Source organism: Zonotrichia albicollis, chromosome 10, assembly GCF_047830755.1.
Source record: "Zonotrichia albicollis isolate bZonAlb1 chromosome 10, bZonAlb1.hap1, whole genome shotgun sequence".
Classification (NCBI taxonomy): domain Eukaryota; kingdom Metazoa; phylum Chordata; class Aves; order Passeriformes; family Passerellidae; genus Zonotrichia; species Zonotrichia albicollis.
In genome coordinates this window covers 28,385,466-28,408,662 of record NC_133828.1, presented here as the reverse complement: position 1 = coordinate 28,408,662, position 23,197 = coordinate 28,385,466, and the positions used below count along the sequence as shown (strand labels likewise).

The 23,197-nt window shown below is 36.5% G+C and overlaps 1 protein-coding gene across 1 annotated transcript in view; it reads right to left on the bottom strand.

Annotated features, from left to right (window-relative positions):
- The window catches only part of TTC21B (tetratricopeptide repeat domain 21B), a 34,110-nt gene extending 11,144 nt beyond the window's left edge, over positions 1 to 22,966 (bottom strand). Inside the window, exons 1-20 of the mRNA XM_005484014.4 lie at positions 22,784 to 22,966; positions 22,474 to 22,603; positions 21,389 to 21,499; positions 20,029 to 20,195; positions 17,738 to 17,860; positions 16,167 to 16,324; positions 15,690 to 15,774; positions 14,134 to 14,232; positions 13,353 to 13,545; positions 12,341 to 12,438; positions 11,645 to 11,845; positions 9,711 to 9,840; positions 9,060 to 9,217; positions 7,990 to 8,214; positions 6,988 to 7,226; positions 6,624 to 6,696; positions 6,140 to 6,250; positions 5,654 to 5,792; positions 4,067 to 4,173; positions 2,572 to 2,760 (exon numbers count right to left, since the gene is read on the bottom strand). Of these exons, the coding sequence (XP_005484071.3) occupies positions 2,572 to 2,760; positions 4,067 to 4,173; positions 5,654 to 5,792; positions 6,140 to 6,250; positions 6,624 to 6,696; positions 6,988 to 7,226; positions 7,990 to 8,214; positions 9,060 to 9,217; positions 9,711 to 9,840; positions 11,645 to 11,845; positions 12,341 to 12,438; positions 13,353 to 13,545; positions 14,134 to 14,232; positions 15,690 to 15,774; positions 16,167 to 16,324; positions 17,738 to 17,860; positions 20,029 to 20,195; positions 21,389 to 21,499; positions 22,474 to 22,603; positions 22,784 to 22,864 (2,817 nt within the window). The 5' untranslated portion in view covers positions 22,865 to 22,966. The remainder of the gene's footprint in view (positions 1 to 2,571; positions 2,761 to 4,066; positions 4,174 to 5,653; positions 5,793 to 6,139; positions 6,251 to 6,623; positions 6,697 to 6,987; positions 7,227 to 7,989; positions 8,215 to 9,059; positions 9,218 to 9,710; positions 9,841 to 11,644; positions 11,846 to 12,340; positions 12,439 to 13,352; positions 13,546 to 14,133; positions 14,233 to 15,689; positions 15,775 to 16,166; positions 16,325 to 17,737; positions 17,861 to 20,028; positions 20,196 to 21,388; positions 21,500 to 22,473; positions 22,604 to 22,783) is intronic.
- Positions 22,967 to 23,197: the final 231 nt, after the last annotated feature.

Below are 23,197 nucleotides of genomic sequence, written 5' to 3'. Positions count from 1 at the left end.
ATATTGAAAAAAACCAAATACCTCATCAACATTCACCAGCTAATTCTGGAGTACAAGTAAGTTTCAGAAGAGATTATTTTCTTATTTGCATTTCCAACCTATGACATCAAGACTCTGTGTGAATCCACTTCTGAGAAGACACCACAGAGTAAATATTGACAAACTAAAATGTACACCAGCATACATTCTTAAAGCTGAAGTCCCATCATAGACTATTCTGAATAAAATGCCACAGAAAACTTTATAAACACAAGTTACCACAAAAAACTTTCATAGTGTTTATAAAGTGTTCTGTGGCATTTTATTCAGAATAGTCCCATCATTGACTATCCTGAATGCCACAGAAAACTTTATAAACACTATGAAAGTTTCTATTGAAGCAAACAGAAGGTAAACTGTTCACAAAGCAAAATTAGCAGTAGATAAACTGTAAGTCAACTCCTACTTAAATTTAAATGCTGTTTTGATTTTGTTTCCAAAAGGGAGACACTTATAATTGCATCATAATTCCTTCACTAGTTACACTTGGGAAAGGCACTTCTGAATCAGAACAGTGTTTTGAACATCCTGTTCAGAACATGCAGGCTTCTAGCACAGTTTTTAAACTGCTTTCTTCCTACCTCCTGTTCTGTTCATACTCAAACATATACCATGTAATTCCGAAACAGGAAGGCAGGTGGGTAAGCACCGAAATGCTACAGGGAATGCATGCATGTCAGAACTTTAACTATGAAAGCTTTCTTTAAGCTACTGCTCTTATGTGCACAACTCAGTGGAATACCAAAAGGCAGTCTTGGAGTCAAGGAATACTTCCTGCAGGAAACAGAAAATAAACTGGAGTTCCACACTAGAATCTAGTGACTGGAAGTGGTCTCTAAATCTTCAACTCCACTACAAACAATATTATGAAATTATGTGCATGATGCAATCTGCAATACCCTTCAAGTCTCTTTCAGGAAACTGCATTGCCTCTTACCTGAGCAAGGAAACAAAGGGAGGGTACTACCTGCCAGATTTCACTGTGTAAAACAAAACCACACAACTCCCCTGTGACATGGACTGCAATCTGTTCACATTTACCTGAATAAATGCAGTATTTCAATCCATTTGGCTAAAATACAGGAGATTTTGTTCTAAAAAAACAAGGTACAGATAGTTTCAAAGGACTTTCCAATATTTCAATATATAATTTTAAGGAAAGTAAACTCTGAAGGTGCCAAGAGAGAGATGGACTTTTAACAAAATAATATTTTGTAATCTAAAAGAATTCAATTCTAATCTTGAAATGCTTTTAAAAATGAAGAAAAGAAAACAAGTTCAAATCCTCTGAAACTATAAAAATACATTGAGATAACTCCTTTATACTAGTTGTGGGTAACAAAATATTTTGCTTTTGTTACTCAACAAGTAGGCGGGGAGTTATTAGTGACAAACTCAGACTTATTTTCTAAGATGTCACTGTATTCTGTGCTGCTAGCAAAGCAGGATTAAAGCAAAAATCTTCAGTAATATCTAACAGATATTTAGCACAAATGCCTAAATCTTGTAACAATGTGAATCTCTTAGAAGTATGATTTTAGCAAGAACTGAAGGGAAATCCTATGCTGGTATTTCAGTACTGGTATGAAAGACAAAGTAAGGCTTTGATACTGACAAAAAAGCCCTTCCCAATTTATTCTTCTTCACCACATATTCTTAGAAGATGTCTCAAATACACCGAAGTTATTGCTTTAGGAAGAACATGGATTCTTGGAACCACAACACATGAGTTCAAATGTTAAACTAAGTGATGTATTTAGCAGCTTGTGCACGTGACAGCTGTTCAGTAACAAGCATCAAAATAAGAAGTGTTCACATATGCCTAAGGATATAACATCATTATGATAGCATATCATGGCAAATGAACAAAAATTGTATTTATTGATTTTTAATCTAGAAAAAAATCTCACTAAAGATAACACTTAATCTTTGTGCTCATTATAATGATAAATTTCTTAAGACTTTTGCTTCTCCCTCTCTTAACTCCAAAGCTCAGGGTTACAAAATTATAAGAAGAAAGAGAAGGATAAAAATAAATCTGAATTTACCTGTATTTATCAACCTGTGGGAAAGAGACTGTGCAGAGAAGAGAGAAGCAGTACAATAACCCTGCTCAAGATCAGCAACATTTTGTGACTAAAATCAGAATTCTACCAAGCCCAGATAAAAGTAGACACAGAAAAGACAGAAATTGTCTGTATTGACCAAAATCACTGGGAGCTCATTTCAGAGGACAAGCACCAAGCAAGGTTGTTTCAATCTCCATCATTACTGGTACCTGAAGTCAGACTCACTGTGAGTGCATGCAGACACCACTTGAGCCAGGAGTTCTTGTAACAGACAGAAGTTAGCAGGGCATGCAGCTATTCTATCATGATAAGCAATGAAGGGGAGAAAGTTCAAGGTTCTATGTATATCATGAAACAGAAATAATTGCAAATTATTCTATTCTGTGGATAACTGGAAAAATGTTTTGCTATAACTAAAAACTGAATAGAAAAACAATGCAAAATAGCCAGAGGGAGAACTGACCTTGTTATTGGTTTCACAGTGAACAAGGGCTTCTTTGTAAAATCTAATTGCTTTTTCATAGTTTCGCTGGGCTGTTGAATGTTTTGCAATCTCAGCAGAAATCTCAGCTGCTAACTGTTTCTGAGCAGGAACTGCATCCAGCTGCTCTACTTGAGCCCGTTTCAGCACTCTGCCTTGTAACTCCCGAGCCTGGGGTGGGGAAAGCAGGGAGCAGTCAAGAATTGTCAAAGGAATTCATTTCATTTATCTACTATAAAACAGTTAGCTTGTCTTTTTTTTAAGAGAAGGAAGCACTAATACTATTCTGGTTCTTACAGCCCTACCATTTTGCCTAGCAGGAAATTAGAACTAAAGCACAAAATAACATCTGGGGAGAACTTCCAGCACCTCTCTGAAAACCAAGGGAAGAGACCTGTTTAAGACATTTAAGTTAGTCCTGCTGAAATCAAAATGCAGGTGTTTTTGTGTAAATGAACGTGGCATCAAAAGGAAAAGGAACAGGAAAATATTCCAAAGAGAATGAATGGGTACAAGGAAGGACAGGTTTGAGGGCAGAAGAAAAAATAACAAAAGAACCCCAATAGGACAGAAAGCTTTTTGAAATGTGACATAGTGAGAAACCTGGAAGAACTAAAGAAATAAAGAAAAGAGTAAGAAAAGGAGACTGCTTAGGCAGAATTTTACTGAAAGAGAACTGGGGGGAAAAAGTCAACTTTGAGAAAGAAAGAAGTACCTTATAAGTAAAAAATAAGTAAGAACTTCACAAAGAAATCTAACCAATACTGGTATTTAAACCCTCACATACAATTACCTTTCCAACCAACCTGCAGACTTTTCTTGCTGATCAGAAGATGCTACCAAGGCTTACCACTGCTGTTACCTTCACTTTCACAGAGTGGAGGTGTACTACAACAGAAAGCACTGACCACATCTCTTGCTAAACCTTTTTGTTGAGAAAGCATTTTCTAAGGGATTCATGCTCTAGCATCCAACTTTATTCTTTCAAGCCTCAGTCTGAGGGATAATATTGAACTGCAGAATGAACAGATCTTATTACTGCTATTTAATACTAATACTGCTGTTCAGCAGTACAACAAAACAACAGGTAGCCATTGAAAGCTGCTCCATTTCACTCTGTGAATGATTTTCAACGCTGAGCTAAAGATATGTAATCTAGCTGCCCTCATGGCCAATTTCATTTTCACCTAATATGCTAAAACTATGCTCCACACACAAATGAAGGCAAAGTAAGGCTTGCAGTAAAAAACTGCATTCTGATCTAAAATTCAGATAACACTGCTTGCAAAAAAGCTCAGACTGTGTAACACTTTTTGTACTTTACATTTCACAGCAGTCACTGGTGCTTTATCCCCAGCATACATTAATTTTCCACATTCACATGGATATTATGGTTCAAACATGGCACAAAGGTGAAACCAGAGGTAAACATGAGGATATTGCAAGTTTCACAGGTAGTTTTGATTTTCCTCATTACCTGCTGTAATGAAACTATAGCTCTGTCAATCCTCTCCATTTTGCTGTAAATTTTTGCCAGAAGTACTTGGTAACGTACATCTTCCATCAAAGAAGACAATTCATTAACTGTAAGAATGACATTAAACAAACATTATTCTTGAAGGAGCTGATCCCAGTAAAGTCAAAGGAAATAGAAACTCATCACATCCTCCAGTAAAGAGCTTACATGAAAAATTCACGGCTCCATCTTACTTACTTAGAGTTGTGATCTGACTTGGTGCATTGCTGGTGGGCAGAGTATGTTGATAAGTATGCAGGGTAAACTTTACAGACTACAAACAAAGTGAGATTTAAGGCCAAAGATACTGAAAGATGCAAACAGAATAATAATAAAAAAAACCTGACTGTCTGGTCTATTAGCATTTTCAGAGACAGGACAGAAAATATTTTGATGTAAGCAGACAGAAAATAAAGCCATTCCTGACATTTCTTGTCTAAATCCTCCCAAAAGTAAACAAAAAAAGTCCAAATTGATATAATGTGCTACTCTAGATGCAAAAAGGATGAGACTCTTCAATGAAATTTCTAGCCAGACCTCAAACTATGCATCTTTTGCTAGAGTCTGGAATAGATATGAATTCAGTAAAATAAATATTACAGTATCTACTTAAAAGCAGCAGGCTGCTTCTGAATAATGGTTAAAATAAATATGCATCAATTAGTATTTGAAGAATTCAAGCCTTCCATGGCTTAAATTTATTTTACTCTACTGCCAAAGCAATATCTTGAGCACAGTTCCACATTAAAATACAGACACCATCAAAAATTTTGTTTTATCTTTATTAAAATTAAGGATTTTCTAGAGCTATATTCTATCAGAAAATTGGTGTTCAAGGGCTGTAACTGTGACATCCTATTTTACATCAGAGATTAGAATGTGTAACTTAGACCATGTAAGATCATTCCCTTCAGTGTATTTCCTATCATTCATTTTTTCCCACAAAGAATATTCTAGCATTTCCATAAAAAATTATTACATCATTCAATAATTTTCCAAATCAGCCAAAACAGTTTTCCTAAATATTTTTCTCTCAAAGAACGTGTATTTATCAAAACACTAAAAAAGACATTTAAAAAAAATTGCTTCATTTTAAGACAGAAGATAAGATTTTAAAGTACATGGGTCAAACTGTAGTGCTAATTATTTTTCCACACTAGGAAAATCAAGCTGTCTTGAGCATGACTATTAAATTAGCCAGGTCCTCAATGGCTTAACTAGGACAGGAATACAATGTTAAATCAGAGGACTTTTTCAGTAAGAAGTAATAAAACGTTAAATCAAAAGACTTTTTCAGTAAGAAGTAGGTAAGATGGAAAACCAACACACCCCTGCAAAGCATGAAAGTGACATAGTGACATAAGAAAACCTTCTAGAATGGACTACTAATAATACTGCTTCTCTATTCAGACAGCCACAAAGGTTAATAAATGTAATTAAACCTCTGGAAAAAAAGTGCCTATGAACTCATTCCTTAGAGTCATGCAGAAAACACAAATAACAGCTGAAGAAATTGTATGTTTTCCTGTGAATTAATAACAGTCCTACCAGGGTCATGGTCTAAAGCTTGCTGAAGTATTTCTTCTGCCTGTTCATACTGCTTCAGTTTCATTAAAAGCTTAGCCAAATCATAGCAAAGGAAGTTCTGCTGACCACTTCTCACTGCAGCCTCATAGTAACTGATTGCCTTGAAGAAAGAAGGAAAAATTTGTGTATAATTTGAAGACAACAACCCTGTTACTTAGGTATTCAATGGCATGTTGTTTTTTTCCCATGGAGAAGTAATAAGACATGGGTTTCAGGGCAGGCCCAAACCCACTGCAAGTCACCAGAACTACAATTCAACAGATTAGAATCCAGTAATGTGTGGATTTACCAACTGTGCCTTTCGCCAGATGATCTGAAGGGAATTCAAGAACTTACTTTCAGGACAAAATATCTATTTTAGCATTCTGAAATGTAATATTTTTACCCAAGCAAACCCCACATGCTGAAACAGTACTCAACTAACCTAATACATTAATTATAGAATACCTTTGAGTAGTTATGTGTTTTGATTAGGGCTTTTCCAATTTTACTTGCTAAAGATGGATCTTTTGGATTTTTCTTCAAGGCCTGCTCGTAGGCTTCTATGGCTTCATCAGGCTGCAACAGTAAAATATAAACACATGTAAGTCAAAGATTAAAATAAAAGGTATATGAAGTAAACAAAATCTGGTAACAACCCCAGGAACTCCAGTACTGATTCATAAGCTACAACACTTCTGAGAGAAGAGGCAGTGTTGCTCTAGAAAACATCTCCTCATTGACTTTCAGCAAGTAAGCTTTTGTTAAGAAATGTATTTTCAACAGTTTTAAGTTTAAACAGCTACTCATAGTCAATATTTATTGTTTTATATCCTAAAGCAGTTTCTGTTTGAAAAACATCAATCAGTAAGAGTCAGCATGCCACAATGTTTCAACTAGACAAAGTCAACAAACTACTCAAATATTCCATTCATCTCTAGCAAGCACTCACCTCTTGAATATTCATGTATGCATCACCAAGAAGAAGAAAAGTATGAGCACTTGGCAGTTTTTCTACTAGGTCACTGGAAACAGAAGACAAAAACTAGATTAGTATATAACATGTCAATACTGGTAACTAAACAAGAGAAGGGCACAACAATTTTATCCTCTGCAGGTTTTATTTCTCAAAATAAAAAAAAAATCTGAAATATCTTTTCAAAGCAAGACTTCTAATTACCGTTTTAAAAGTTACCACATTTGCTCCAATGAGTTCATGCCACTAAATATTTCTCCCTTCTTAGAGTAGGAAAAAAAATGAGTTCACCATGCTATCAGTAAATATCTAGACAACTATGCACAGCACAAACTTTTACCTATAGCAGGCAGCATACAACTTCTTATCTTTCCTATACTGAAGATAAATATCTGCCATTTTTTCTTTAGCTTGTACAAAGTAAGGCTGTTCAGGTGTAATATTGCGGAGCATAGTCAAGGCATGTTTCACATCTCCTTGAGCAATTGCCAGATCTGCATTTGCAATCACAACCCTTAGCTCCTCGGGTGTTCCAGAAAATTCATTCATGGCATCTTGGATGACTATAGCAGCTTCATGCTGCAAATAATAAAAAGAACAGAATTAATTTCGTTCCTGTCATTGAACAGCCAAAAATAAAAGACATTATTAGCATTTATGGGCATTATGCAAACCAATTTAAAAAAATCACAAAAGCCACAGTATCCACTTTTTTCGCCATAGTATATTTTCGATTTTTTAAATAAAACTTCTGTGATATGGACTACTCTAAAAAATTTTAGTACTTTTTAGCTTCAGAAAACTTTAGTTTTAGAAAATTACATTTGTGTTGCATATAAACAAGTACATAAACTTCAGCTGGAGAATGTCTTTAGCACCTTAATTGCTCCAACAGGTCCTGCTTTGAGCTGGCTGGCCTCCAAACCACAGGACTGTATGGCTTCTCTTACATTCTTATACATAGGTAGTGTCCTATTGCTTATGCAGACACAGCTGATAGTAGGGCTGCTGCTACACAAAGATAGGGACATGATCCAAAACTACTGCTAAATAGCATTCTGACAACAAAACAGGGATCTACAGCCCAGCAAATGAACATCAACAGTATGAAATGGTTTTTGGAGTCTCAAAATTGAACACCTGTAAACAGTTCGTTTTTCTTTGCTCTGTACAATTTAAGGTACTGAAGTTCTCAAATCAGATATTCACATGCTGGAAGTTTTACTAAGCAAATCCTCTTGGTAAAAGAAGTGGTTTTCTATTCTGAACTGATAGAATTGGGAATAGGAAGAGGGAATTGTTTTCAGGTGTGTTTAGTATTTTAGCAGGTTTGCCATCTTACCGGTTCTCCATTCAAGCGATGAGCTTCTACCAACTCTAGGAACACAGACACACGATCACTTGCATCAATTTCAATACTTTTTCCTTTTGTTTTTGTGGAAGCTATAGGTTTTCTCATTCCAGGCAAATTCCTTGCCATCTGTAAGGTTTTAATAGCTTCTGATATTTCTCCCACCTTCTTTTGGGTTTGGGCCTTAATTAAGTGATACATAGGATGTTCTCTCACCTTAAAAAAGAATAAGATAAAGAGTTTCCAAATTTTACTTGATGTAAAGTATTCAAACCCCTTGCAAGATTGTTTTTTTAATATTGACTTTAGTTTCTTTTTTTCCTCCAAATATACACAAATTCAATTTCAGAAATTTACTTACAAAATTATAAAAATTGTCAGAGTACGCAAACTAGTGATTTAGTAAGTTTTTTAACTACATAGAAACTATTACAAGGGATGAAACTTTGGGACAGAACCACATAAATCACTGCTTTATTTTAAACTAGGCTGAGTTTTAAGGTATTCTGAATGTCTCCCACACTGCTGCATGCACACTTCACCAGGCTATTAATTAGAGGAAATAATCATTATTTGGCACTAAGTCCTGCATGCCATTCTTCACCTTCCTAAAACATACCTGAGTTAGGCAGCTAAATAGATATAAATCTTCAGCTTTCATGTATCACTTGGAGAAAGGAACTAAGATGGGACATGCTTGCAAAGAAATTGTAGCTTCCAGCTAAGTGGTCTCAAGACACGTGGGCAGAACTCAGACCTAATGAGTGGGGGGTGTGTGTACTGTGTTCCCAAATCTCTGCTAATCCTACATGAGGTCAACAAATCAAAAATCCCATACTGTAATGTGTAAGACCCATGAAATGTGACTTGTGAGGTGTTAGTTTTGTCTTCATGGTCATTTATTTGATACATATTCAGATATCACATTCAAATAAACATTTAGATATTAAATTTGTAGCAGAGGAATTATAAAAAGTTCAGTTGAAAATTATTATATACAAAAACATACAACTTCAGATCACTGACTGAATAAAATTGTTTCATTCTTTTGTTAAACTTACCTCAAAATTATGGCTTAGACAAAGTTCCAAGGACTGAGAACATAGCTTGATATTGTTTTGGGCCAAATAAACCTGGGCCATCAGTAAATGTGCCTCTGCATAAGAAGGGTTCCTTTCCAGACAGTAATGTAAATTGCTATGGGCTGCTTCAATATCCCCTAGGAAGTAGGGAAAGGAAGGGAAAGTGAAAAAGCAGTTGATATGAAATACATATATATATATATATATATATATACACACACACACACATATATGTTATATACATAGCATTTTTATTTGCCTTTTTTTTTTTTTTTAAATAAATGTCAGCATCCAGTGAATTAACTCATATACAAAGCATTCTAAGGTTATGACATGAAATCAAAAGCAGGTCAAAGGTATGGTATTTTCTCACTGCTCCCTCTGTAAATCATTCAATAAATTAACTTTCTGGGAAATGGTAGATAAAAAAATACTTATTTCTAGGTCTGTAAAATTAAGATACTCTCGTATAAAAGGCAAAGAAATGAAGAGCAAATGTTCTTCACTTAATTGTTATATAATATTCTGCAGTGAAAGAAAAATATTCATTATTATTTACAGGTGTGAAATTAATTTTTTATATTAAATAAACTAAGGAGGTAGTTAACTACCTATTCCTATAACTATTACCTGACAAGTACTTCACTTTTGCAAATAAAAAGACAGCTTGTTGAAGACCAGGCACCGTTTTTACAACAGTTTCAAGAACGGAAGCACAGTGCTTGAGAAGTGGTGAAGGAGACTGCCCAGGACTTGCAGGCTAGGAGCAAAAACACCAAGTAAGTAATAAAAAAAGAACGCCAACAAGCTAACAAAAACCAGCATTTGAGTCAACAGGGTTTAGATTTACATTTCTTTTTAAGTCTGAACTTCACTTTCAGCTCCAATGAGCATTAGCAAAGCCTTGCTATTTCCTTCAGTCAAAGCCTTGCTATTTCCTTCAGCTGTTGTTGAGAAGAAATATAAAATACATTTGAAATTTAATGGGGCAACTTCTTGATATCAGCAGGAACACAAGACAGCCTCAGACTTCAAGGACAATGAAACACTTCAGACCTGACATACACAGAAGAGTCAGGCCATAAACATTTGGTTACACATTCTAAATTACCAGGCCAATTCATCCAACACAGCATTACTATGAATTAAATTTCAACAAAGCTGAAGTTGGAATAAATGGTGAGAAGGCTGAGAAGAAAAGGTTCTGCTCCTGTCATGCCTACCCTCATCCCATACCACAGAACATATCCATACTGCTACCAACAAACTGAAAATACAAGCTGAAAAACGGCTGCTCCCATGCAAACTGCCAGTACAATATGCCGTGTTTTAATTGCTCTTTATCAGAAATATTATTCCTTTCCCTCTATTACTTTAGCTAATTGCTGGTTTATACATAAAAAAGGAAAAGGTAACCTAAGCATCATTCTGTTCACAAACAGTATTTTCACAGGACCCAAACCCAAAATGGAAGCCTCCACCACCTAGCTAACTCCACACTTTCAAACACCTGTGGGTCCTTTTTTTGCAATAAAGAGATAAAGGAAACTTCAGCAAAAGCCTATCTTTTCTTCTGAAAACCTTTCTATGGACAAAAATTCAGAAAAGCAGTTTTAATTCCAAATTAAAAACCATCATTGCTGTTCAGTATTTCTGGAACATATCCCAGGGAAATCTTCAGATAAGAGCAAAACCTCACAGAGTGTCACTTCCTATCAAGGCCATCTGTGACATGAAAATGTCACTGCTACTGATGTTTTAGACTTTCAAATATTGTCATTTTCTTATAGATGGTGAGGCAGCTCACAACAATGGAAAACTACTTGTTTTCCTCTTAAGATTTTAAAACTCTACATAAACATATTCATGGAAAGGTTCTATAATTAGGCTAGAAATAATGACAGGATAACAGAAGTCAGCTCCCAGCTATTTCAGAAGAATACTCTGTTTAAGGAAGACACTATTTAAAGGAACTTTCTTCTGCTTTAAAGATGTCAGGTCCCCATTCAATTTATTAAGTTCTACATGCCTTTGTTGCTAAAACTAGAGCACACAAATTCAGCCACAGAAAATTAAGCCACCTAAGTAAGTGAGATTTTTCACTGGAATAAACAATAATATAAAAAGGCAGTATTCCACTGATTTTTACCAACATGCAAAAGAAACAATTTACATCTATTGAAAAAATATCCTAAGCCAACAAAAATATTTCATGGACAGGGTAGTCAGTGTGAACATCCTAGTTTCATAATGTGATAGCTCTATTCACTGTGTCACTACAGTTTCCTAAGAGATACTAAGACAGTGCAACTAAACACACAGAATGCATTAAATAAACATCCCAAGTTTCCTCAGGAGTCATTACTGCCACTTGCTCACATCACAAAATGCCTATTTTTATCATTACTTGGACTAAAAAGTGGTGTAATATCCCAAAACATATTCTTACTTCAAATAAATTCACATTTTAAAAGGGAAAATGTTCTGTATTTTTGCTTCATGATTAACTGTTCTCAAAATGAAAAATTCCCATTCTTAGACAGATGCAATCTACAGGTGCTTACCTGTGCTGGACAAAAATTAAGATATTCTCTAATAATTTCTAGCAAGAAATCAGGGTTTAGTTTTTCAAAATACTCCACACCAAGAGGAAATCCATGCAAAGATGAAAAGTGAGTATCCAGAACATCATTCAATAAAGCAAAAATGTCTTCTTGTCTCTTATGTTTTTTCATAGCTAGCACTGCATGCAGGAAAGATAATTCCTACAGAAAAGAAAAAACAAACACAAACCCTCAAACATTCTGCATATTCCAGATACATCCATCTGTTACTCATGTAATACTACATAATTATTAATGTTAGCCACTTCTTTATATTTAGGGATACTCTAAGACATTTAGCATGTTGTAAAGGACACGATGATTATTCTATCAATTCATTCCTTTAATTTGTGCAAGAACCTTTACATTTGTCTGATCAAAAAATCCTGGAAATAATTAATATTTGTCCCTCCCTGACATATCAAAATTATGTTCAGAGAAGAAACACAGCTAGAAAGTGATGTTTTTGCTCTGCAAGCAAACAGCCTGGTTGCCAAGTTAAACAACACAGTGACTTAAATAGAAAGAAAAACTGAAAAACTTAACAGTACTCCATTAAGAATGCTCTACTCAAGTGACTGAAATATAGAAGATGTAACAGAAGGCCACAGTTCAGATTGTAATCGAAGTATCTCAGTAAAGAAAGATGCCTCCTACCCCAGATTTCCCAATGGACTGCTGAATTTCATTAAGAAACTCCAACTGATGCTCTGCATCTTCTAATTGCCCTTGCATTAGCTGGCAACGGATAATTCCTGTAACACATGGAAAAACTTTAATTCATCCTCCTAGTCAAGCACATGCTTCCTTTCCCAGAACTAACTTTTCCTCTCCTCAACCTCTTAATAAAGCAGTGACAGGAAAGGAAAGAATGGATCAAGACTTATGGTAATGCAAATTTTACATACTCAGAAAAACCTAGGGTAGGTGATACATGACTGACACATTAATATGCTATATAGCAGTTTGAAATGGTAAATCTTCAACTGGTTCTAGACTAAGCAGAAGCACCATAAAGTCTGGCTTCTAAATTCAGAACAAGTACAAGAAGGAAAACAACCTCAAGCACACACACAAACCATTCCTGCAATCTAAAGTTTTAATACTGTTTAAGGCCGTAGCATGGTCAAGGAGGAAAAAAATACAGGGAAAAATCTGACAGGCAAGTATCACATATTTACTCTCCATTTTCTTGATACATATGAGACTTACTATAGAGTGGGAGTTTTTTGGATGCAACACATATCTAAAGTATGATGCTTTGACTTGATTATGTTTTTCAAGCTAATTTGGACAACACAAGGACATGGGCAGCTTGTTCCATCATGCCATTGATTTTCTTATTTTTCTAATGCCTAAGAGTTCTCTAGTTCTTTGGTACTACAGAAATTAAATAATAAAGTCAGTAAAATACAGCAAAATGTCTGTTCCTACTATTACTTTGAGAGCTCTAATTTAGAACAGAAAAGATTAATTTTTAATAAGTAAGATCAAAAGACATATTCAGTAAGGAGACACTGTTGCCACAAGGAAGAAAGCACACAACGAATCTGAGAAAACAATCCAGTGCTCCTGTTCTAATAGTTCTAGATTTTCCTAGTACCAGTAAAAGGAAAATTTCACCAAAAAACACTGTTTAGTAAAAACCAAAAGAAGTGTAACACCTTACCAGTTAGTGCAGAAACACTTGTTTCATCAAGTGTCATAGCAGTCTTGTACCATTTTTGAGCTTCTTTCACTTTCCCTTGTAAGATCATTTGGTAGCCAAGTTCAGTAGCAAATTCTGCATTGTCAGATGCCAAATCAAATGCTCTTTGTACTAAGGTCTGTGTGTGCTGAAGGATGAGCTGGTTCCGGCCACACTAATGGTAAGAACAATCTTTAAGCCTTAAGCTTTTCGTAGTTCTTGGATTCAATTAGACAAACACACTGAATATAGCCAGAGCAGTAGAGACAACATCATCTCATGTAAGAATCAATTAGCCTGCAGTAATTCTATAAAAACTGTGACATTAATGTGGGATGGATTCAAACATAAATATACAATACCATACCATAACTAATAGTTGCTTTGAGTGATTCTTTATAGCAACTTTTGATAAATACAGAGATTAAAGAAACCTTCATTTTCAAGGTTACATGATTAACCTTGTCAGTTTTGTAAAGTAAGAAGATGGCTGGTAAACATTTGAGTGTATTCTCACTGTTTCTCACTTAACAGCAAGGAGTAAAACCATTTTTGGAATGAGATGGCTTAAACATTGTAATTCATGCTGAATATAAGACTTGAAGAATGTGGTTACCTAGGCTACATGAGTTAATCTATTTCAAATGTCCACAATTTTCTACGTTTTAGCAGATATTTAATATCTGCCTACAAAAAAAATAGAAGAAAACCAGGATATATGGACAGCTGTATGCTGCTTAAAGAAAAAAAAAAGCATACTCACTGTTCTGCTGAAAGCTAAAGCCATTTTACAGAATAGTTCAGAATTACGTGGTTCTAATCTATCCAGTGCTTTAATCAGGTCTCCCAGTCTTGCTGAAGCCTTGCAGAAAAAGGAATAATATAATAAGTAATAGAAAGAATTTACAAATTAGGACAATCAAACAGTTTTCACAATAAACTGCTCACATTTTTACTATGCGCTAATATCTTGAAATGTAAATTCTGAGGTTTTCAGGCTCAGTTAGACTTGAGAATTCCTATGCAAATACTTTGGAATAGTAAAGTGACAATAAAGCAAACCATGTGTCCTTTATCCATGCTCTAAAAAGGTGAAAGGCTTGGGCTAAGTCAGGTATAATAGAGGAGTCTCACAAAGCAAGACAGTCTGAGGAATCTGATCTGTGAATCCTGTTTGGGCTTCAGTGTGATACAGACACACATGCTCAAAAGCAAAGCACTTACAAGTGCTCACAATTTTAACCTACGTTCTTCAAAACATCTAAGAGGATTTTCTGGACATACAATAATGAGGTACTCAGGGTTTTTTAATATGAAATGTGTAAATCTAACAGGCCTTGAAATTTATCCCTAGACATAGTAAAATGTGACATTTTACTCCAAAATCTTTGGTTAACACTCTACTATGTCCAGCAAGGTTCTTTCCTGGATGCCTTCAACTGGAGTCAGCAATTCTTACTACTTCTTTGTATTTCCCATGACTGTGCACAAGACTTAAATTTGATTGTAAGAAGTCTAATGACTGAGTTCTTTGCAATAACTAAAATGTGTTAAGCAACATAAATACCTTTTCTTCTACAACTTGAAAATACCTACATCACAATGAAAACACTATTTTTTGCTATCTTTCCACCTAAATTTAACCAGGTTTTGCATGACGAGAAAAAATACAGAATGAATTTTTGGTGAAAATTTAGATCAGCTATTTTAAACTTCTTGAAAAATGGCACAAGTGCTGTACATACAAAATACATGTGTATAGCCCTGTGCAAGAAAATGGATCTTGGAAATAGAAGGAAAAATAGCATAGAATGCTTAGAGCTGAAAAAACCCCAAAATAATTGTGAAAAAATTGTGAACAAAACACTGGTATAAAAACTATGACCTGTCTGCAAAAATCTATCACTACAAGACCTCATAATTTCCCTTATGTCAATTAATAAAATATTTAAAAATAATGAAAGGCTTACAACAACTTATGAATTTATCAAAAGAGCATTTATACAAAAAACATCACTTTGATGACTCAAATCAACATGATTCAGTCAGGTATCCAGATCAGATTTCTGTTTGGCTTGACACCTGTTCTCTGGAAAGAAGAAGGTTAAAAATTATCTTTGCATCCAGAAAACACCCCAGCAATAACCTAGAGTAGCCACTCAGATGAGAACAGGTGAATGAATCTATCTCCTGCAGATTAGTGCAGCACAGGACCAGCCAAAGTGTATGAGGAGAATACATGAAGAGGACAGCCTTGGCAGGGACTAGGTGCCACACGCATTATGTTGTGCTCACCATTCTGCTAATAAAAAAACTCACCTCAGATATATTTCCTCCCCTGCACAGATGATGCAGGGCCTCCATTCTTATGGCTTCTAAATTGAGGGGATCTTTCTGCAATAGTCTAAAACCAAACAAAAGGGGAATGTAAAGAAACCAAACCAAACACTTGCTCAATCATCTATTTTATCCAAAACCAGGAATAGGAACTTGTATTTTACAGCGATTTTAGATCCTGTATCTCAACTGAAAGCACAGCTCTTATTTCATGACTATCTCAAGAAAGATCCTCTTCCATCCAGAATGGATTCACATATTGATGTAGCATCCTCACACAATTGCAAGGCTGGTTTCTAATAAAACTTTATTTACTGGAAATTTATTTTAAAAAAACTGATGCAACTAATGCAGATTCATTAACAATGAATGGAAACCTATCTACTTTTGTTTCAAAGTGTCCTTTGGGTGTAAACATGGCAAGAAGAGAACTTAGTGATGTGCTACTTCATACTCAACCTATGCGCTGTTTCAATTGTCTGCTCCCAGTCCTGCAAGGCAAGCTGTAGCTTCATTTTCTTTATGAAAGCAGGAATGAAGTTAGGGAAGTTTGCAATTATCTGGTTCACAATATCCAGAGCTCCTGAGTAATTCTGTCGGACCTCAAAATATTGCACCTAAAGGGAGGAAGAGAAGCCATATCAAGAGCCTGCACACTCACACAGGTGAGAAGATTCAGAAATTCTTTCATACAGAAACCAGGAAAAAGAACTAGAAAAAAGTCTTTCCTCATGTAATAGTTTTACCTATCCATCACAATTAGACATATTGCAACAATCAAATAGCAAAGGATGATGTGTAAAGCGTGGTGTGAGTGCTAAGTGCTCCGTAACAAAGGTAACTGCAATATTGACAACTTACTAGTCGTTGTAAGAAGAAAAAGACAGATGTAGCTGAAGAGTAAAATTGCTTCATTAGGTTTCCAGTATCTTTGTATGAAGGATCCCACAATTTTAGGATATTCAACACAACCCACTGATGAACACTTATTCAAGCTCTGAGGCACGTACCATGCAAAAACCCACTCTCAGCAGGTAACTACTGTTGTTGCCAGATTTGACAATTTTCTAACTGCAATGCAATTTACAGGGTATTCCAAACACAAATCTTTCAGAAGTAAAAAATCAGAGTTTTAAATTAATTCAAGTAGAAATAAATTTATGATTTAAGCCCCGTTTTACTTTGATGCTTTGAATTTACTCACCAGATTCCAGGTGACTGTATGTGTGCTGTTTTATTTCATCTTTTTAAGACGGAAATTATGCAAACACGGATTTTTTAGAGTTCATTTTTAAGGCCTAGAGAGATTCATGTCTGTCTAAACCCTAATTACTAAGTAACTACATTTGATATATACTCTTAATTTAATTCAATGGTCCACATGCAGCCAAGCACACACACCTAACCAAATACCACTGTGCACACTCTCCTGAACTTCAGTCTTCTAATACTCACTGAAGAATGTTTTCTGCATTTAGCTTTGGAATACTAAACAAACATCATGTTAATGAGTAACAATGTCTGTGATGTGTAAAGAAAACAATTCATGCCACTCCTTTAATGAAATATAATCATTGACGATTACATGAACACAAATGAACACACAAAATCGACTAATGACAACTTAAAAAGAGTGTTGACAATATTCAAAAAATTACACTACAGTGTTTAAATATTGCCTTTTGGCACACAGCAATTCTGTAATGTGCACAGGTGTCCCTGTGCAAAAAGGAAGGGACTACACACTTGTACATTTTCAAGTGACTTGAAACTCGTTTTATACCTATAAATAGAAGGGTTTTCTCATGTGCATAGCAAATCCATAACAACAGTACACATTTACATTGACTAAATTTAACTACACCTTTCTTTTCACATTGGTGTCTAAAGGACCTGAAAGTACCTACAGAGTCTAAGCTCTATCTCTGTTCCTTGGACCAGCTCATTATGCATCACTCTTATCAACATCTCTCCAATCTACAAGACTAAGATGATGTTTAGGAAGAGTTAAAAGAGTGAAGTAAACTTACTTTACCAAGCAGTGCAAAAACATCATTGCCTTCCTGCAGTGCTTCATCCAAGTATTTCAGAGCTTTTTTAATATGAGTTTCTTTCCCACAGGTGAGATCAAGCCATGCCTTCAAAATTAACCCCTGTTAACAAAATACAAATTGGAATTCTTTGCTAACTAGGTAATAGAAAATTGCACTAGATACAATAAACAGAAATAACCTAAATAGAGGACTTAGAGTATCTATTTTAATTGCTTCAGAGGCATAATTATAACCAGTCTTTAGCATAACCTAACACTTGGATAACTTATTCCAGAGTTAAATTAACCAAATAGTATATTTACTTACAGAATTAGAAAAAAACACCAATGGCACCTAACAAGTCTAACACGCTCGGCAGCCAGAACAAAACCTCACAAACATGACCTCATTAGACAGAATATTTTCTGCAAACACTTCAGCATAATGTTTTCTTAAGATTTTGTTTATATGAGACACTGAGAAACATAACAGTGCTGCAAAAAAGGAGAAACTTGAGGTTTTTTTTCTACTTTCTGATTTAAAAGAAATTCTTTTATGTGCAAGGCAAAAGTCTTGACATTTTTCAAATCTTCAAAAGTATTCTTAGAAAGAACACCTAAACAATTAAAAGCCAAAATGTGTCTTTTCGCTGCAGAACTTACTACTTATAATGAATGAAATTTATTTCTCTTATGTGTTCCAAACATTAATTGTAACTTTAGTAAATAAAATCTATTTTGAAGTATATTTAAAAGTCAAAGGTTAGTAGAAGAGCCATATTTTGTAATTGTTAACAATCAGGGTCATGATTTTGTTATGCAACGGAGACTGGCTGAACTTTATATACTCCAGCATGTTTTTAAAGAAAGTCAGGTGTTGTACTTCCATACAAGGAATACATAAACTATCTTATCAAAATAAGTGCATACTAAACAAATCATATTTCACCAAGTTTAAAGACTCTGAACCACCTCCCAAAAAATCACATGTAAACATTTAAACATAATTTCATACTACCAAATTAGAAACAGAGCTAATCATAAGCAAACTTCTAAAAAAAATTCTATATATTTAAATACTACTGTACTTATTCTTTTCTATGCATTTGTCTGTAAAAAAATAAATTGATTACTTTGAATATGTTTAAATACTTTAGCTGGAAATATTTCACACTAAGCAACATACCCAAACAATACTTACTAAGAATAAAAACAAGCAAACAAAATCAAACTACTATTGTTTCAATAAGCAAAGTCATAAATACTGCTATTTTACCAAAATGACCTATCTTAGTCTTTTTAGGAAGTACCGTTATTATTGCTTTGTGACGCCCATAATTATTTCTTCATTAATATAAGTTATTTCTACATTAGTATAAATTAGCCAATAAATTAGTTCTTATTTAAATTAGCCAATAAATTAGTTCTTATTTAAAATAACTACCAATTTAAATTATTAATAACTGTTAGTCAGAAAGCTAAGCCATTAGTTAATTAATACTTTCAGAAACTAATATTTAGAAGAATAGTTGCAGATTTCTAACTCTTGTAATAGATCAAATATAAAACTAAAAATTACAAATTGAACAATGTACTGAACCATACAGAACATTTTTGTTTGATATTACTGTAAAATAATGTATTCAATGTTGACAACTCTGTCTCAAAGATCTTTAACTACAAAACATAAGCCAAATTTTTTATGTTTCTCTCCTTGAACTGAAGCTGACACCTCCTTCAAAAAAAATAACACAGTAGGTTTTCAGAAACCTCTTTGGAGATTTAAGATTTTAATGAATTGTAATGTCTGTATATAAGTGCCAAAGACAATGCTATATATACCACTTATTTCAGTGAAACCCTAGGCAAATTTTGCTTTTAACAACAGCTAACAATTTATATCCCCAATCCTCTGGGTATTTTTGAGCCTTCAGATCCAGATGTCTCCCTCTAGTGAGACTACCATGCTTATTTTTTTGCTAGGAATTATGAGGCTTGGTAGCAAGTAGCAATACTGGCTTAAATGCATATTATTTCCATTTACTGATTTATTTTCATTTATTAAGCCATTATCATTTACTAACTGAAAATTAATATTAGTTAACAAAAAAATTCATGGGAATTTACTCAGCTGTGTCAAATGAATTTATGACAGTTAAGAAGGAAAGTACTAGAACACAAAAAATAGTTCAGGATAACCTCCAAACAGTATTAATGCCACAAGTCTAGCTTCAGAGAATGCATTGTTCTAATACACATTTACATTACAGAAAGGTAAGAACCAGTTACCTCTTTACCACCACCAGAAACTCTGATCATTCTATCGACGTATTCCCGGGCCTTGTCCTCACGACCAAGGTGCCACAGGAACAAGCCAGCATAGTACAGAGCCTGCTGTCCCGCTGCCTTGCGCTGCTCCTTCAGCCGTGCGTCCAGCTCCACAATCGCGTCTCGATCTGAAAAGGTTTTGTTCACAGCTCTTGTTGACAGCCTCTCAAATATTACAGAAGAGCATGCAAGCCAAGGGCTTCCAGAGCAAACACTGTTTCTGTACTGTACATTGATAAACATGCAGACAGCCCCACCCAATCAGTAATATTTAGCAGGTGCAGATGGAAAAGGCAGAAGAGTTCCCAACACCAGGGCTGATGCGGAGTCCCAGAAATGGGGAAGTCCCAGATGACTGGTGGTTAGCCAGCCTGATGTCCTCCAGAAGGGCAGGAAGGAAGATCTGGGAAACTACAGGCCTGTGAACCTGACCCTGGTGTCAGGGAAGGCCATGGGTCAGGTTACTGAGTGCCATCACACAGCACCTACAGGACACCCAGGGGATCAGGACACCCAGGGGATCACACCCAGCCAGGCACTGGGAAAGGCAGAAGCTGCCCGGCCAACCTGATCTGCTGCTGTGACAACGGTGACACACCTAATGAATGAGGGAAAGGCTCTCACTCTCAGAGTTTTGAGATCCACAATAATTTTGCTGTCCGGCAATATTAATCCTCAGGAACTTGAATAAGAGTAATGCTTTAGTCAGAGCTGTTTCACATTAAATTGTTTAACAAACTGTCAGCAGCAACTATAAATATCCATAGTGAGAAAGATACTGCAGCAATAGTTTAACAACCACTCAATGTACCTGATAAACCAACTCCTATTTTGAGAACGTAATTCCTAACAAAATAATTCCAGCTTTTAGCCTGGAAAAAGGAATACAAAAATTTGCATAATTATTTTTTACATTTGTATGGTCAGGATAACTTAAAAGATAGAAATGGTATGGCTTTAAAGACTTTTCAAGCTGCATTTCTGCTCAAAAGTACAAATATCAGACATGAGTGAACAACAACCACAAGAAGCTTGATTCAATTTGTTTTTTCCTTCAAAGATTCTTCATCACAGTGGATAAATCAGATTATGTGTGTGGGTGTGGCTGTGTTTTAACATTCACTCTTATGCTTTAGAGTTTAGAGGTTTGGTATTATTTTTGTCTACAATCTTGGTAAGCATCACTCAATTCAATAATAGATCCTACATCAAATGCAAAGCCAGAGTAAACCTTTTTAACTTAGGCAGAATTAGTCTGCAACCCTCAGGCCTTCACACAGAGCTGTCTAAAACATGAACCAGAATGTCTTAATAGGCATACCTGGATTAGGGCTCTTTTTATGGGCATAAATCAGAGCCATCATTGTACAAAGTGACACCTCTGGTTTGTTTTTAATAGACTCCAGCTGTCGAATACTTTCTTGGACATCACCTAGTTAAAAAAAAGCACAGAATAAGCTATCACACTTTTCAAGACAAAGAATATAATCATCAAACATCAATCTGACTTAAATTTTCACTTCTATTTTTTTTTTCTGTGCTTTTGTTCGTTGTGCATACACCCAATTTCACTTGTTTGTGCAAGTCTTTCAAACAGACACAGGAAAGAAAACAGCATCTCAATGCAAAGAATTTGAATTATGCCAACTAATTCTGTGTTAATTCTGCCAACTGTCAGAAAGATGAAAATCATATTTCTTGTTTTATACAGGGCATTGAGCAGCTCTTTTTGCTCTTGTTTCTTTATATAACCAGTATTTGTACCTTATTTGTGTGACTATTTTAATACTAGCAAAATAGCCGGTATCTTGAAAAATGACAGGATTCTTACATAAAAACATCTGAGAGTTTGGGAACAGACACACCCCCCCAAAACCAGCACACCTTCCTAGACTTGTCTCAGCCCTCCCCATGTTCAGTTACTTGTTAATATTTATGACATCCTTGAAATATACATGTTGCTAAATAAACTTCTCAGAACAGTATAATTTACTCAGTAATTTACTCAAAGTTCCCCCCACTAGGTATTAGCTGTCAGTTTCCAAGGGACAGAGGATCAACAAAACTAACACAGCTGCTTTGAAGGGAACTGTTAGCTGGGAGACACTAGTGAGTTTCCGATCAATATGAGTTTGGGCAGGGCTCAAATACCCTCCAAGGAACCCATGGTCATGAAACCATGAAAAAGAAAAATACTTATTTCTCACTCTGGTACGATGTTGTCTAGATCGCTTTCATTCACACTGCGGAGGAGCGGTGGCAGATGCTAACACACGGGCAATTCACTCAACACGGCACACATCCAGACTACCCAACACCGCTTTTCCCCGCCCAGCGGCCTAAGGGCTGAGCTTTGGGATGCTTTGGGAAGCCCAGCGTTGCGGGAGGCGCGGCCCGGCCCCTTACCTGCCCTCAGCGCGCCGTAGGCCCGGTAGAAGAGCAGCACGGGCTCCGCGCCCAGCCGTGCCAGCGCCTCGTCCGCCGCGGCCCGGGCGTGCTGGAACAGCCCCTCCTGGCAGTAGTAATTGAGCAGCGCCTGCGGGGAAGCGGCCGCGGGTCACCGGTGGCAACGCTTCGCCCCGGGACGGCCCCGGGCACACCGCGCCCACCGCCCCGTCCCGGCCGCCCGCAGTCCCGCCCGGCACCCCCGGCCGCTCCCATCCCTCCCTCCTTCCAGCCGCTCCCTCCGCCGGGCCGGGACGGCGGTGGCGCCCACCTGCTGCACCTCGGCGTCCATCGTCGCTAGCCGACGCCACTGCGGGGGGGCTCCGGAAGGGTGAGGGCGGCGCCCTGCCATTGGCTTGGGTGGGAAGGAGGCGGGAGAGACACGGGAAGAGAAACTCCTGGAAGGCGGCGGGCGGGAGCCGCGGGCCGAGCCCGAGACAGCGCCAGCGGGCGGGAGGGAGGCTGCCGGCGCCTCGGCGCCCCCTGGCGGCGGGCAGGCGGCCGTGCCTCGGGAGCGCTCGCAGCCGGGATGCCGAACGGGCGCTTTGGGAATGTGTTTGTGTCCTTGCTTTTCGAGGCTGAACGTACGAGTAAACGGCTCACGTTCCATACGTTTCATAGTGTAACTGAGCACTTCAAGTTACGTAGCACTTCTCTTAGAAATACAATAGCGATAAGGTGAAAT